The sequence below is a fragment of the Leguminivora glycinivorella genome, chromosome 13 (assembly GCF_023078275.1).
Source record: "Leguminivora glycinivorella isolate SPB_JAAS2020 chromosome 13, LegGlyc_1.1, whole genome shotgun sequence".
In the NCBI taxonomy this organism is placed as follows: domain Eukaryota; kingdom Metazoa; phylum Arthropoda; class Insecta; order Lepidoptera; family Tortricidae; genus Leguminivora; species Leguminivora glycinivorella.
In genome coordinates, this window is record NC_062983.1 from 9,386,713 (window position 1) to 9,404,623 (window position 17,911).

Genomic DNA, 17,911 nt, shown 5'->3' on the forward strand with positions numbered 1-17,911 from the left:
AAAATAATTATAATTCAGGTCAAAAGAAAATCAATTCTTCACTTAAATTATAAAAAAATAATTATTTTACTTGAAACTTAGAAATATCTTGTTTTTAATAAATAATAATGACTCAGTGCGCCGTGTGCAAACACCATTTAAAAAAAATACTGGTCACACTCTTGTTTGCAGTTTGTTGGTTTACGATTATGAACAATTATTAATATTGTGATTTTACGCATAATAACGTGATAAAGTATTAAATTACGCATGAAAAGTTGCTCCGTATTTTTTTTTTCAATTGTTGTCATTTTTACACAATTTGACAACGCATGTAGGCATATTTTCTTATTTTTCTGGAGATGTTTTCGCCACGGGCGCCTAGATCCGACTGACGGGAGATTAGTGGATGAGGTCATAGACAAAGCTATCAATGTGGATGATGGAATCACAAGTTTTTCTTCGGAGTTATCCGTCCTTAGAATTGTAGGTTCATGTTCATAACAATTTTCTTTTACTTCCTTAGTGCGTTTTCACATATCGGATGTAGGAAGGATGTCAAAGGCAGATGTCAAAGATGGCGCCTTTAATATAGGTACATTGGTACAAGTAGGAAATCGGCCCTACATCGGATATTGGATTGGATAATGTGAAATCGCTCTTGTCTTTCTTCGTATCTTCGCACCAAAATAATTAAAAAAAAAGTATTTTATGAGCAAAAAGTCCCACTTTGTCGCTTGCCACAATTCGTCGTAATAGTAATCGACATAGTGAGACCTTTCAATAGATTTCGACACAAATATTGGTATACCAAAACACATATTGTTATTCCTAGCGTTTCTTTGTGAATTTTCTCGAATGTTCCAATGGAATGCCTTCGATGCCGCTTTCTCTATGTGTATTTTTGCACAACTAAACTATGTATCTATACTTAGGCGCTTCTCTCCTACTTACCTACTTAAAGAATTTCATACTAATTGACTTCCAATAATAAAAGTCGCTTGATACGTCCCACTATTGATCATGCGTAGCAGGGTTCGAGCTGTATAATAATAATATTCTTTATTGCAACCATGGTATTTATACAGTTTTTATAAATAATATTACAGTCTCTCATGGACCCTGATGAGGGTGTAGCAAGTTACAGTCAATTTTACATTTCTTATAATTATAATGTGTTACTAAGTACTATATGTTAAAAAATAAAATCATTTTTTTTTGCTTCTAATTACATTTCAAATGTCGTCGTTCATAAACTCTGATACTGCGTAGTAACATTTCTCCAGTAAGAATGACTTCAATGAGTTTACAAAAGGTTTATGTTTTTTTATTGTTTTTATCGAGTTAGGTATTTTATTGTAAATTTTTATTGCGCTGTAATAAGGACCCTTCTGATAGATGTCGAGAACAGATTCCGGAAGAACTAGATTGTGTCTGCGTCGTTCGCTTTTATTAAATTTAAATAGATTTGGGTTGTTTCGGACAAACATTACAATCTCTAAACTGGGAAGTGTTAAAACTTTTAACTTAAAGAAGTGAGGTCTACAGCTATCAGGTTGAGGTATATTAGCTAGTAATAGTATACGGATGCACTTTTTTGCAGTATGAAGAGGTCACTTGCGTTTGTGCTATTGCCCCATAGCAGGACACCATATCGGAGCCATGCTTGCCCATATGCGTGATAAGCAGATAGTGCGCATTCTACATCCTGGGTTTTGGATTTTAGGATTCTCAGACCATAGATAAATGACGACAATTTGGATTTAATTTTGTCTATGTGGTTTTTCCAAGTTATATGTGAATCTATTGTGATTCCTAGTAATTTTAAATCAGATTCTTCAACAATATTTAGGTCTTGTTTAAGTAGAGTTAGATCTATTGGTTGTTTTTGATAGGGTCTAAACTGAATGAGCTTTGTTTTATTTTTATTTACTTAAGATTGTGATCTAGTAGCCATTGTGAGACTAGATTAAAGGTTTCCCTTATTGTAGAATTGTTGTCATTATTCTTTGGACAGTCGAATAGGATATATATGTCATCTGCAAACATATCATTAGGTATAATAAAAAAAAAGATTTATTGCGAAATATTGCGAACAATCCAAACCGGGAATTTCTATTTCAACGAAAAATATTTACGGACTTTAACATTGCCAACATAAAAACTAAACAGTCAGCAATGTCAGTGAGTGTGTGCTTTGTAGGAAAATTGTTTGAATTTTATTATCCTGTTTATTAGGTTTTATATTAAATAAAATATCTAAACCTAAATTAACTCCTCACTGTTCTGCGAATACGTAACTAAAATGAAGTACACATAATAGTATACATATTGTTTTTTTTTTTGTTGTCTTCGTTCTTTCGTTGATTAATATTAATGGAGAATGCGTGTTTATTATAAATGTCTCGTTTCAAGAGTTTATTTTTAAAGGAACATGTGTATTCGTCCAAAATGTATAACTACCTAAATTTACTATTTTATTTTTGTTCGCTATAAATAATACGTTCCTTTTTAACCCACATATGAATTTTTCATTCACGATTTCCAACATGAAACTTATGTCTCGAAATATTCTACATTTTAAGGCTACTTTCACATTGCTTCTATTTACCTAATAACTCTTATTTATGTAATACAAAGAAAGAAAATAGGTCTTATACCCCTAGACATTATCTTCGTTACATTCTTATTAAGGAAGGTCAAGACGGGTGTAGGTAGACCTAATTATGTCCTAGTAAAAAGTCCTACGTCAAACATCGCAACAATCACATTTCCTATGCTTCTCCATCACTATACACAGGAAGGTTCGCGGTAGGCCACAAGCCTTTAAAACCCCTCCTAGCGATAACCTAGATGAACCGCTTTCCTTTACAAACGTACGTAATCTATATATATAAACGGCAAAGTCCTGAGTGACTGACTGACTGACTGACTTAAATCAACGCACAGCCCAAACCGCTGGTCCTAGAGATTTCAAATTTGGCACGTAGATTCCCTATATAGTGTAGAGGAGCACTAAGAAAGGATTTTCCAAAATTCACCTCCTAAGGGGGTCAAATGGGGGTTCAAAGTTTGTATGGGGAAACAAAATTAGTTTGACTATTTTATTCGAAACTTCACAGGAAGATTCCTTAAGTAGGGTATGCAAACCGGTTAACCGGTTAACCGAAAAACCGGTTAACCGAGACTTTTTGGCCTCGGTTAAAAACCGGTTTTCAAAGTCTCTAACCGGTTAATAACCGAAACTATATTTATTTCCCAAAATGACCAAATTAGGCATAAAAAAGGGTCAAAAGTACGTAATTCTTCAATGTTTTGTAACAATAAAGATTTATTTATTACTTTTCATTGACAACATTACGCACCTGCACTGAATTTCTTAAAGAAGTCATAGTATAATCATGATTTTATAATCTAATTAAACGTGAAGATTAAACAATAGTCCCGAGTCCACTCAAATATACATTTTATACAGTAGAGTCCAGTTAGTATTACGACTCCGCATATACCTAACGTCCAACCGCTTACAATAACCGAATAACGGAAGCACAGGTATTTGTTTGGTTTTCATATGTGGTATTATGAATGTACATCCGTTTATTACGACTCCGGTTTTAACGACCAACCGCTTTTTACGACGTAATTTTACGCAAAATCCGTTCGTCAAATCCGGTTACAACGACGAGCGACAACGTTTTACTAGTAAATTGAGAAAACAAAGCTATTTCTGCCCCAAGCACGGTCCCCTGTCTTGCCTACAATGTGACTTTTTGGAGCATTGGTTTTAATAATTTTAACAATTGGTTCGCCTCGGGTCTAATCTTATGAGCTAAATAGAACCAGGGGCGGCTCACTCCGCGATTCTATCGCCGCGCTACATGTACGTGCAGGCGGCCGCGAGTTCGCGGCCTAATCAGGGGTGGCGCGCGTTCTCACGAAACGCACGTTCGCACTTTCTAATGATATTTTACGTCGCGAGTTTTTTTATGGTTCATATGCGTTGTCCGCATGTAGAATGGCTAATAATGCTTAGTTAAATAGATACATGAATAAAATAAATACCGTTATAGGACATTTTTAAACAGATCTACTATTGATTAAGTCCCCCAAAAAGATTCAATAAGAAGGCTTGTCATGTTAGAACTTAAACAAAAATATCTGTGGGTCTAGTGAAAAAGGGTATAACTCAAATTGACTCGGTGAAAAAGATCACAAGTCCCACCACGGACACCACACTAGACCCACAGATATATAAATACTATATATATACCTATAGAAAGTACCCAAAAATTGAATATAATAGTATAACATTTTATTTGAGTATTAATTAGTTTTAATCCATAGCCTCCATGGACAACCCTATCGCCGGACGCCGCGCACGTGCGGCTCGTTTCTTTGTTAGAATTTTGTAGGCATTTAAAAAGGTGGCATGTCGTGAACATCAAAGCAGTGGGCCTTCTGTACTTGTACTATTATATATTCTGTGATAGAACCCACTTTTTATTTATTTTTCGATTGCGTATAAACTAGTTTTACTTAATAAAAAAAATCGATTGTCATATTAATTACGTAAATCGAGGTTCAAGGAATGGGACTATTTATTATTACGACATACGACAGTAATTTGCCGGTGATGAGCAAGCACGCATACTAAAAAATGACATATCTTTAAACCGAAATGAAATTCGCTTTGTACGACGTCCAGTTAGTACGACGTAATATCAGCGGTCCCTTGGGCGTCGTTATACCCGGACTCTACTGCATATTTCAAATTATATTTTTAACACTTTCGCTACCAAGAACCCGACTGTCGGGCACACCGCTCGTAGAAGCGTAGCCGATTACATGGGGAAACCCGTATGTAGCGAAAATGTAGCGCCGCGTAGAGCCCGGTTTCGAAAGTGTTAAAATAAAGGGAAAATGTAAATCTTGGTTTTCTTACGTTAATTCCTTGTACTACTAGTGTCTCTGGGAGCTGTAGACCTCCGCGACATGCTTAGAAAACACACAACTGACAAATATTTAGTTCATAACGTGATTATCACAGTAAAGTCACGACAGTTTTAAGCTCCATATACGCTATGGGGACTCAAGTCCTTTATGGCAACTTCTGCATTTTACAAAATTTCCAAAAACTGGATAAAAATTATCTTCATCGTGCAAGTAATACCTGCTACGATATCATAAACAACAGAATTCTTGAAGGTAATGGTAATATTATTGCGTAGTACGGTAATTTACTAAAAATCCGCAAAACCGGTTAAAAACCGGTTAACCGGTTTTGAAGATATAGGTTCGGTTATTAACCGGTTTTTAAAGTTAACCGGTTTTTGCAAACCCTATCCTTAAGACATATGACTGACTACGTGTTTCAGGTTTTTTGAAAATTTAACCCCTAAAAGGGTGAAAAGGGGGCGATAAAGTAAAAAAATCAATATGGGTATCGTTTTTATGGTTAATCGGGTCGCTGATCACGATAAATACAACGTTTTTAAAATCTAACGAGGCGGAAGTGAAATACCTTCTCCCCTGTTGTGGTGCAATGGGGTTTAAATATATAAAAGAAGATATTGACTGACTGATTGACATATCAACACACAGCCGAAACCGCTGGTCCTAGAGATTTCAAATTTGGCACATAGGTTCCTTATATGGCGCAGAGGAGCACTAAGAAAGGATTTTTCAAAATTCTCCTCTTAAAAGGGTGAAATGGGGGTTCAAAGTTGGTATGGGGAAACAATATTAGTTTGTCTATTTTATTCGAAACTTCACAGGAAGATTCCTTAAGACATATGACTGACTACGTGTTTCAGGTTTTTTGAAAATTTGACCCCTAAAAGGGTGAAAAGGGGGCGATAAAGTAAAAAAATCAATATGGGTATCGTTTTTATGGTTAATCGGGTTGATCACGATAAATACAACGTTTTTAAAATCTAACGAGGCGGAAGTGAAATACCTTCTCCCCTGTTGTGGTGCAATGGGGTTAAAATATCCAAAATAGCCATAAGAATAGCTTTAGTTTTTATCTTTACTTCTGGTTCAAGAGATTTCAAATTGACACGGAAGTTCCTTAGAGGAGCACTAAGAAAGGATTTTTCAAAGTTCACCTCCTAGCATGATAATTTGACAGGGGCAAGGACAGGGACAGGGCCAGGGATAGGGACAGGGACAGGAACGGGATAGGGTTAGGGTTAGGGATAGGGATCGGGATCGGGATAGGGATAGGGATCGGGATCGGGATAGGGATAGGGATAGGGATAGGGATAGGGATAGGGAAAGGGAAAGGGATAGGGATAGGGATAGGGATAGGGATAGGGATAGGGATAGGGATAGGGATAGGGATAGGGATAGGGATAGAGATAGGGATAAGATAGGGATTGGGGTCGGAATAATCGGTCGGCAATCGATATCTAGGCAGTGTAAAATGCAGGTGGCTCAGTGGGAAGGGATTAGTATGTAGGCATCGGCGAGTATCCTGCATCCGTAATAACTATTACAATGTGCTGTAAGAAGATCGTTGTTTTGCTATTATATGTTTACGTTTGTAATAAGTATAATGGAAAAAAATGTAAGGGATAATGCAAGGAAGTACTTTTTACCCTACCGACCATAGCGTCGAGATACTGGCTATGTGGGTTGTATGAAGTTTCCCCAGTATAAATATTTATATAGGTAAAATACATACATATTCGTACCTACTACCTACGTTGTGGTCGCTGTGTAACAATTCTATAATCATTGCGAAAATTTCTTTACAAACAATAGTAATATGTGTAAGGTACAGTCAGCCAAAACCGGACCGTACAGCAAATAGATCAGTTACAATGGCCCCCCAGTCGAGAATTGCCCCGCTTTACCTTAATCGAAATAATCGCGGACAGATGTACCTACAAAGAAACCTACGGATCCAAATGAAAATCTTATTTTTTGTAAACGTTTCAATAAGAATACTTTTATTACGCGGGCGAAGCCGCGGGTAAAAGCTAGTATGTCATAAGAGACCGACAAAGGGGGGCTGAATTATAATATTCAGCCCGATATTTTATTTCGTTATCTGCCTCTCTGTCATTGAATACTCCAGTGATAAAGATACTAGACGAACGCGTGTATTATTATGTACGTAGACACTAAAGCCCCATTCCGTCCTACTGATGAAAAGTCCTACCTCGTACAACGACAGTCGACATTTCATTAGTCTTCTCTATCACTGCATATTCCAGCGATAGAGACAAAAGACGAACGCTTGTACTATAAAGTACGTAGGCCCTAAGCCCTCCATTACTATGAATTATTCCATTCATTAGCCGGCCCATGCGCAGTGACGTCACGAGGCCGACCCACTTTGCGCCGGCGCTGCGTGCGTGTCCCCGTGGTTTGATCGAAGTATTTTTGTGCTGTTTGGATATTTATTTATTTTGATTTGACGGTCACATGTATTGTTATTTATGTTTTATGGTGATTCTTTTACTGACGCCGTTGGTTAAGGTTAAGGCGCTGGATGGACTGAACTGCGACCGATAGTGTTCAACATTTAGAAATGTGCCGTCAAAGATGAAAATTAGACCTTTAATAAAGGAGCAAATATAATTATAATTTTATCTATTTAATTGTTTTTTATTTCTTGTCTATAAAAAGAAGAAATAGGTATTTGACGACAATTTCACTCATTTGATTAAAAAAAATTCCCTCAATACAAAAAAAAGTATGCCTGTCTAACGCTAAATATTCGTATAACGGCTGCTTATTACATGCATCAAATGCCAATAACCTTGAGAGATAATATCATTACCATATAATATTAGGATTAAGAGCGATTTTTGAAGACATTGTTGGTACTTATATTGATAGCGTTAACGTTAACAGTAAACGTGCGCTATTGAGAGTGGATAGAACCATTTGTCACTAAGCGACTTTGATTGAATTGTATGCGATTCGACAATGGACCTATTGGTGTTGGTTAAGATAATAGTGTGGTTATATGTTGGTTATGTAATCTGACAACTGTTATGTGATCTAGGAGGTAACTATGTGGAAAAATTCATCAGCTCAGCTATTAGGTTTGCAGATTTAACCTTCACTGATAAAAATGGAAAAATTAAATGAGAGGAATCAAAGCGTTCATTGTAATCGATGTCTCTTCTCCGCTCCGCTGTCTCATAACCAATTCTGTTTTCTCATGCAATGCCATGAGCCATGGAGCGCGCCATGCTCGGAATTAAACTTCAAAACCAAGTGATAAATGTTGAGATTCGACGCTGCACCAAATTGTGAGACGTGTGACGTCATTACCAAGCTTAAGTGGCCAATTCCACGAAGGAAGCGGGAATTATCGCCAAACAAAATGTTGACGGAAAGAAGCGTCTGGCATCCGTTGGCTCGTTGGGTCGATGACATGACGTGTAAAATCGAGCGCACTTTTGTATGAGCCTTGCTCAGGACCGGGATAAGTGGCGCACACAAAGAGAGTCTGAGTCTGAGGTCTAAACACTCTAAACTAATGAAGTTGTTGATCTAGTTTTTTTCTCATCTCCGCTTGTCGCTTGTCGAAAGGGAGCAAAACATAACTGACCACGGATTTATTGTAATAAAATTTACTGCCAGCAGTTACTTAAGATACTACTTAACGTTATCTAAGATCTTACCTGTGAGACTCCAAGATGATCAGCAATATTTTCACTACAGTAAACGATGTCTCCTTGCTGAGAAAGTACCAGGACGAACCCGTCCAAAGCCTTCATGTAGGACAGCTCTGATGACAGCTCTTCCACACCTTTGGAGTTTTCTATCTTCGGCTGGTCCTTTGTGGCGTTAGGGACTGAAAGGAAATTTATCAGAAGGTTAATTTAGTGAGGCATTGGTGGATCTTTTGTTTTTGTGATAAGGATAATCAGAAATCAATTAACAGCGTGAGGTAACCGTGTTACAGAAGTTAGGCTAGAAAATAAAGGGCACTCATGCACTGTAATCGTCCGAATACCCACATTGTACCTACCCTTACTTTAAGCCTAGACCAATTTCCTGTAAGATTAACCCATAATATCTATCTTTTTTATGTCTTTGCAATGTCCATTTAAAACAAGTAGTGTATCCCAACCTTTGCATTCACTAACACGCGGAAAAAATGCGTTTCTTATAGAAGAGCGGGGTAAAACACAAGGTATCATTTTAATTGGTATAATACCGCGAGTCTAGTTGTCATGTCTATAAGCAATTGAATAATTGCAATTCATGGAACACCATTACGTATCATAACGGTGTATAATGTTAATAATAGACATTACAAGAAATAAGTTCAATTAAATGACAATGTAACGCAGCGTCGGATATTACTCTTGAGTTACTCAGTATTCAATTGCAAGTTTTTTGATACATGTTAGGAGTTAGGATATAAAGCTAGGGCGAACGGTAGGATACGCGTTACAGGGATATCTCTCCTGACTTCAGCTCTATCATATGTCACCCAAGCACCAAGCCCCATGTAGCCAAAACGTCATAATGACCTATGCCACCAGTTCACATGTGACATTATAGTTTGATCCTGTGAGTACAGACACCGAGTACTTAAATCCAAAACGTAGTAAACGCCTATGAAGCTATACGTTCACATGTGGCGTTTCGGTTGGTAATGTGAGTCCAGACACTGACGTTATTGTGGTTTGTCGCGCGATGAGGCGCGTGCTAGCGTTACAAATTAGACGGAAATTTGCGGTCCCGTGCAAATCCTGTACCTACACTAACATTCAAAAAGGCTCCGTTCGAGGGCAAAGGAATTGCAACATGAATTCTTTCTGTGAGATTATTTACCTTCGCCTGCACTTGGTTAATTAATAGTTCTGAATCGCGCTTTTGAAGGCCAGTTACATTGCGGGCCTATGAAGTTAAATACAATGTTGCTTATTCAGCACACCAATTCGCAACATTATGAGGTTCCACACACGATAGGTTAATTAGTCCAATTATTAAGACTACTAGCTTTTTCCCGCGGCTTTGCCCGCCGTGTAAAAAAGAGAGTTACTTTGCAAGAAAATCTCTTATTTGTGTTTTAGAACACATGAACAGAAACTCGTTACAATATATATAACGTTGTATTTAGACAAATATTCACAATTTATTTACTCGTTGGTGATAATTTGATAAAAAACTCGGAATATAAATTAGTTTTTAATGATTTATTCAACGTGTCACGAATGTGACAAAACAAAATGGCGTTGAATTTCCTTATGCGCAATAATGGAAACCTTATTTTCAAACGTATGCATTTATGGAATAAATTACATATCTTAGGCATATATTGTATTTATCATTGGTATCAATGATACCAATATTTTGCTCGTTAATTATGAGACAACAATTTTGATTCGTTAGATCATCATGTATATCATGGAGAATAGAGGTATCTATCTATATCTCTATTCTTCATGATGTATATTTTAAATATGGCAGATGATTCGTTCGAGTGAAAAATTAACCTGTAGTTGTATGGAGAATGCGCCCCCAAACGGTTACTTACTAGAAAAATTATATACCCATTAGCTCCAAGAAGTTCCCCACTCCTACCTCCTACTTGCAACGCCAAATCTATTCAAACTTATTAATGAATAGGACTTACGCAGTGTAACCACATCGCGGGCCCTGAGGTAGGATATAGCGAGACGCATCACGGAAGCTTTGTCCAGCTGTTCCACTTCCTCTTTCTTGGCGGGCAACTGTTCCATCAGCTCCGAGAAGATCTGCATCTCCTTCGTGCGGCGACATCTGGCCGCGACGCGGGATTTCTCCTTGCGTTTCTCATTGTTCCTGGAAAAAAGATGGCGTTTGGTTAATTTCTTGTGTCGAGAAACTTTTCACACTTTGGAGAATTTACAGTGGCCTGTTTCATCACAATGACAATTGCCGCCCGACAGTGACATTTCGCCGTTGTCTGTTCAACCCAGAAATAGGCATAGAATTGTCAGTGACACTGACAGTGTCAAATATTTAATCACTGTGGTGAAATATAAAGGGATTTCTGTTTTTAAAATATTACCAAGAGGGATAGTTTTAAGTATCTACATGATAATATAAGTATTACGAAGTCAATAATTTGTGTCTTTTTTTCACGCAACTTTGCTCAGAAGTGTTATATGAAAACTAGAGAACCTATAAATTATGGAAGGTAATATACGTAAAGCAAATAGAATAAACACGATAATAAAACATTATCACAGTTTAATATTGAGATGATTGTGAGTCATGATAATCATACTATAACACTTTTGAACATTAAATGGAAACCAGATTCACGCACAAGAATTATTTACCAGTTTTGATGTTAAAGTCATCATTATCATTCTAAATGTCTAAGTCATAACTAAAACCTGTAATTGCCACAATTTTAGAATAACTCTGTCATAATTAATGTTGTGCCTTGAGCTAACAAGCAGCCATGAATAATCTGTTTAAATGTATGTTAAGAAGCAAAGAAGTTAAGTATTAAATCGTCACAAAAAGTTGACTAAATTAGGCGAGATACATATCTACAGATTGTCACAAGACTTCAAAATCGAGGTCAACAACCATTAACTTCTTTGTTATGAATGTTAAATTTTCTCTAAAAATACACATAATGTCCTTAGCCGAGTTCGTTTCTCTTTAAGCTTACTCTTACCAAACCAAATTGAATTGACCAGACATTTAAGAAATCATACTTAATTTACTTGGCAGTCTTGGCACTAACCCAGAAAGAGGAATGTTTCCTTTCAGCAGTCATGCCTGTATGGTTAGCAAAGTATCTACAGTAGGTATGATATGAGTTACTACTCACTACTAATGACAGGTTGATATAAAGGTATCTATTTACTCGAAGACAGACATCGTAGGTGAAACGTCTAAACGTTTTATGTCACCTTTGTATATACACCAGGTCTCCGAAGCATAGAGCAGCACAGGTAAAATAATTGCTCTATAGACGGCAAGCTTCGTGTGGAGGGTGCGACGTCGACGGATACGTTTAGGAGGACATCATCATCATCATCATATATTTACGCTATAGCACTATTGCCTGCATCATAATTTGATCTAATCTAGCTCAGACGTCGACCCCTTGAGCATCTCTCGAGCGTCGACAACTAGTCAACTCTATTCTATGGTTGCTGCCTATATCACGACGCAAAGTTGACGCAACTGCGCATCCTTCATTCCTTCAACGCCATTTTCTATAGCGTCTTGTGACTAGCCGACGCGCGACGCTCAAAGGAACAAATGCGGGTTGGCTCATAATCAATGTGTTACAGAGATTTACCTAATTCGAACTTGGATTAGTAACTAAATAAGTGACTATTGTAACCTAAACTTTTACTAAACTTAAACTAAACGTAACAAGTGGAATTTCAGTGTTCACAACCAACCTTTTCGATATAGCCTGAAGTTTAGTTTCTTTCTCCACAAACGCAGGGGTTCCAGGAATACACATTTTCACAACAATTTTAACATTTGTCCAATATCTTCGTAATTAAATTGACACGGGACACTTCTACTCCGAATCAGTAATAAGAATGATGGAATTAGTAATTACAAACTATATACCATTAATATGTCATTAAGTGCACACAGCTATTTATCGCTAGTTCCAAACAGTACTAAGGATCGGATCATTTAGAAAATAAATTCCTTTAGTCAACTATCAGGTTTGGACAACGAATCTGGCGCCCATTTTTGTATTGACACAATAAATGTTGACAGATTTCAAACGTCCCTGATAATAAATCAAGTGGAGTTTATTTCAAGTATACTAAGTAGTATTTGTCTACAGATAGAAAAGCTAAGTAGTAAAACCGCGTAAAGTCCTAAGCGTAAGACAAATATACTTGATACCAAAGTAAAGACGAGAAGTCAAGAAGGCTGTAAAAGTTTTGTGGTCTACCGCAACAATGATAACAAAAATACTGATGAAACACAATTCAAATGGGCCATCGCATTAAATGTATTGACGCACGACGATCCTGACGTGACCGTCATATCAAATTAATTTGATGTCAAGACAAGGAAGGACGGTGTGATCGAAGTATTTACGTATGACGATGACAGATTACTTTAATTTAAAGCAAAGCAAAGGAAAAAACGTTCAACTAAACGACCAAAATTTTACGAGATTTTTTTGTATAATCAGGGATCTCGATGGAATTTACTATATTCAAGGGGTTTTCGGGGGCGAAAAATCGACCTTGCTAGGTCCTTATCTCTGGGTATACGTGTTGAGTTTTTACATGTTTTCCAATATCAATCTCCCGGATATTATTTGGCATTACATACGCCGTTTGTACTTAAATCTGTTAAAGTAAATGATGTGGCCGTTCTGTGATAAAATAGAGGATATACCTATGCCGACAACTCGTATCAACTAATTAGCAGTAATACAGGTTGATTTGATATCAGGTCGCGCCTCGTAAGGTCTTGTATTTCGCTGACCGGAGCTTAAACAAGTTTACGCAATAAGTTAATTGAATTTTAAATTAGTCATTAGAAAAAGCAAGTCATTAGAATTGAAGTAGTGCTAGGAATTGTCGGTGGTAGAAATCCATAAGTGAATAAACAAACGAATGTTTTGAAACTTGAGTAAATAGAAATTTGACGAAGCGCGATGAGCAATGACAAAGAATACCAATTAATGAAGTTTTAATTTTTAATATCATTAACACTGTTTTGAATTGACGTCTTTTCCGGCCGAGGCGAACGATACGAAGGGTGTTCATCATTAGTGTGTGTGTACGTTTCTTGATCTTATGGTTGGTAACATCACAATGAATAAATAGATTTGGTCTAGCCATAATGTATTGTGTCGGTATGATTAACAAAATAAATAACTATCTAACTTTGTACATACACGCGAAAAACGAAAGTCACTGGTAACGGTTGCCTAAAGGCTTACAAGAGGAAGAATAAATTATAAAACTAAAAATATTAATTAAAAACACATCAAATCCAAATTATTCTAAAACGATAAAACACATTTTTTAAGGAACTCGTAAACTGTCTTCGAAAATATGTTACTTCCTACATTTTGTTTGCCAAACAAAAGTAGGTGGTTAAATATGACTAACATTAAATTACGATATAGTTAAGATTAGGTGATACAATTAATTCCCAAAGAAAGGCTCTGATTGGTTGTTACGATAGATTGACGTCAACACAATGTTTAAAGACTTTATAACAATATTTTTATGTTTAAAAGACCTTGTAAGCGACAAAGTAAACAAATGTTAATGCAAAAGTAGAAATCGCGTAAAATAAATATAATTTTACAAAAAAGTCACAAAAATTCCCAGTCCTTCAGTTCGCAAATATCTGTCAGCTAGTTCTTAGTAATTAGAGCACTACAATAATAGAACTTTTGCAGACCAACATGTCAAAAGTAGAACGCATACTAATAAACACAGGTCGTGTCTAAAAAGAAAACGAGTTTCGGGTAGCGATAAGGACGGGCGAAGCGCGAACGAAACGCATTGAGGAAAAATCGATCGCCGTGAGTAATCCGAATGGGGAGGGGATCGATAACTGCAATTAGTTCCGATGCTTCCAGCTTCCAGTGTTGCCATGCATAATTGTTTACCTGCGGGCCGATTTTTGAGTCTCACGCGTTCGAATTCAGAAAATTGTCACTGAAAATAATAGGCAAGTCACCGTTTTCAAGCGGTATTTTAGTGACAAAATCCCGTATGCGAAATTAAAAAATCGCCCTTCTGCATTTATATTAATTAAAGGGTACAGGGAAAATATATCGACATTTTTTTGTGACATGAGACTTTAATAATATAAAAATGTATAGCTGTCAATGAACTTTTACTGTCGTTGTATATTTTTTATCACTTAAAAAACACCTCACCTATACGAGAAAATAGTATGGTTAATGAAATACATCGTTCCTTTCAAACTGCTGTAACTATAAAGTGTATAGACACATAAGGCAGGTTTCTTAGGTATTATACATTTCCTCCCTCATTCATAAACGTTCACTAAAGTTATCAAGCCGATAAAGTTCGCTTGTCCCTTTCTATCACACCAATACGTCGGAAAGGGACAAACGAACTTTACCGGCTTGATATATTTATTGATCGTTTATGAATAAGGAGCATAGTGTTTTTTTAAGCAGTCGGTCAACTAAGAGTAAAATCAATGTTTTCATAACTGCGCACAAATAAGAAAAGAAGTTGTTTTTTTTTGTGTTAATCATACGATAATATTTTCACACTTTGCGCAATTTTTTTTATTTTAACTACGCATACGGCAACATAATTTCCAGTTTTAAGAAACTGACAAAACCAGTTCAACTACTTATAAAACAATAAAATTTCTGAATTTGGATACTTAGCAAAATAACCGGATACAACATCTCCGATATATATTTTTTGTAAAGTGCAAAAAATGAGGAAAACCAAAATTGATAGATACGTGTTTGTCATACAGTAAATATTATAGGTTACTTGTATATTATGATAATCTAGTATCAAGATAATACTTATAGCACAGTTTATTATTAGGTACATTATTGTTATGATTATGTAGAACTTAAGCATTATCTACAAAGAATTGTTGATACCGAACTAGGGTTTCTGATTTCTCGACCTATTAGAAGTCTCGAGTTTCGAGAAATCTCGAGCCCAAAGTCTCGAGTCTTCTCGAGTCTCGAGTCTTTTTTTATAAATGGTAAAATTTTGATAAAAGAATAAACAACAATATGATTAGTAGTTTTTATTGCACTAAAAATCTTCTTTGAAATAAACATAAATCAAATTTTAACAAGAAAACTACAATTATAGTCTTGAAAATAATACCTAATCCTTTAACTTCCCCGCCTGTGCACGGGTTAAGTAAATTAAAATGTCATGTATTAAATCATAATGTCATTGAAATTAAATGTTTAAAATAACTTCTTCTTCTTCTTCCTCGTTTCCTCATTGCCGAGGATCGCGACCACAAGTAGCGTGTCTCCATTGAACGCGGTCATAAGCCATGTGGACTGCACAGTATACGCTGTCGCCACACGATTTCTTCACACAGTCAGACCATCTCTTACGAGCCCCACCCCAAGAATGTTTACCATTAATTCGCCATATTATGCATTGGTGCTCTCATAATGTGTCCGAAAAATCTGAGGGTCGCTCTTGGCATATTTTGGAGAGCCGTGTGGTGATATTCAGTTCTTGCAAAATAGAGATGTTTGTTAGTTCTTCTAGCTTTTCAAGTTATACTCGTAGCAGTCTTCGCCAGCACCACATCTCAATAGCGTCAATCTTAGCCACATCAAAACTTTTCAGGGTCCAAGTTTCGGCACCATACATAAATATCGAGATTATCGAGAAGACAAGAGATCGAAATAATCGCACTTTGTTTTGACGTCGGATTCCTCTGTTCTTCCAAATCTTGTCGAAGTTAGCCATAGCACTCTTCGCAGGTTATCAATGACCCAAGATACATAAACGCGCTGACTTTTTCGTAATGACGAATTGCTTTTAAATAACACGAGGCTATCAAAACTAGCCAAAGTCGCTGCCAGCTTACGTTGGAATGAGAGGTTAGATCGCTTTATCTCGTTATAATTTATGGCCGCCGTTCGACACCGTCCCCACCGCCTCGCGATGAGACCGGGCAGAAGGTAAAAAGTTGCATTTCACTTCAGGTCGTACTTTACATTCCGGACTCGAGACGTCTCGAGTACCTGTCATTTATTTCTCGTCTCGAATGAAGCCGAAATTCTCGAGAAGTCTCGAGTTCGAGACTCTCGAGCAGAAACCCTATACCGAACCGACATAACTAAACTTGCCGCCCGCCTGTTGTCTGCCTCTATTTATAATCATTTGTTTTTCCACTGTATCCACTGTATCTTTTGCTGAGGTGTGCCAATAAAGAGTATTCTATCTATCTATCTTGTGCATAGTATTAAGACTATAAAGCCAAAATAACCAAATACTTATTAATATATATTTTTTAATGTCTCGCTTTACGGTGAAGGAAAACATCGTGAGGAAACCGGACTAATTCCAGTAAGGCCTAGTTACCCTTCGGGTTGGAAGGTCAGATGGCAGTCGCTTTCGCAAAAACTAGTGCCTACGCCAAATCTTGGGATTAGTTGTCAAAGCGGACCCCAGGCTTCCATGAGCATGATGATGATCTCAATAATTTTGTTAAACCAGGTTATAACAATATGATTTTCTAAATATGTAATACATAGAATGAGATGATTCTGTTGACGCTTCGAACCAAATAATTCAAATTTATCTTCTGGATTGATGACTGGTTTATGAATCCTCTTCTTCATGTTAATTTATGATACAGTCAAGTCGACGAACGCAATCAATGCCGGCTGGCCCGGTTGCAAAGGGAAATGCAACTACGCTTATCTTTATTGCTATTTCACATGCTTATCGAACGCTGGCGAGTCGTATGGCTAGACGGTCCTCACTAACGCCGTGTCTTGCGTGGGCGACCGTCGCGCGACCGTCGCCGTCGCGTCTCATACTTCCATATCGATAAGGTTTGATTTCGTATGCGTCGCATCGCCGTCGCGCGACCATCGCGTGACCGTCGCCCACGCAAGCCACGGCGTAACAGCACACCTCGGACACTGGCGATCAAATGCGCGTTCTTAGCACAGTCTAAGCTCGTATAGGTGAACGCGTACTATGCTTGTATGAGTGAAATATGACCGGTCGGCTGTTCGCGTTTTTGACAGGCGGTAACTGTGAGGTAACCGAGAGGGGGTGGGCGGCACTTTCAGCGGGGAGCGGGAGTGGCCATACTGTACGATAGTACTCTTTAATAGTGTGCTAACAGTCATCGGCATGCGTGTTCGTGACGTAACGCAAGCTATGTGCCACATTGCATATTGTTATATACGATACAGTCACGTCAAACATATAGCCAGTGCTCTGTATGCCTGGCCTGGGCCAGGCTACTG

The 17,911-nt window shown here is 37.3% G+C and overlaps 1 protein-coding gene across 1 annotated transcript in view; it reads right to left on the bottom strand.

The window, feature by feature from the left end:
* Nucleotides 1-17,911, bottom strand: part of LOC125232825 (hypoxia-inducible factor 1-alpha-like) — a 135,753-nt gene that overhangs the window by 107,569 nt on the left and 10,273 nt on the right. Inside the window, 2 exon segments of the mRNA XM_048138616.1 lie at nucleotides 8,622-8,794; nucleotides 10,589-10,776. Coding sequence (XP_047994573.1) covers nucleotides 8,622-8,794; nucleotides 10,589-10,776 — 361 coding nt within the window.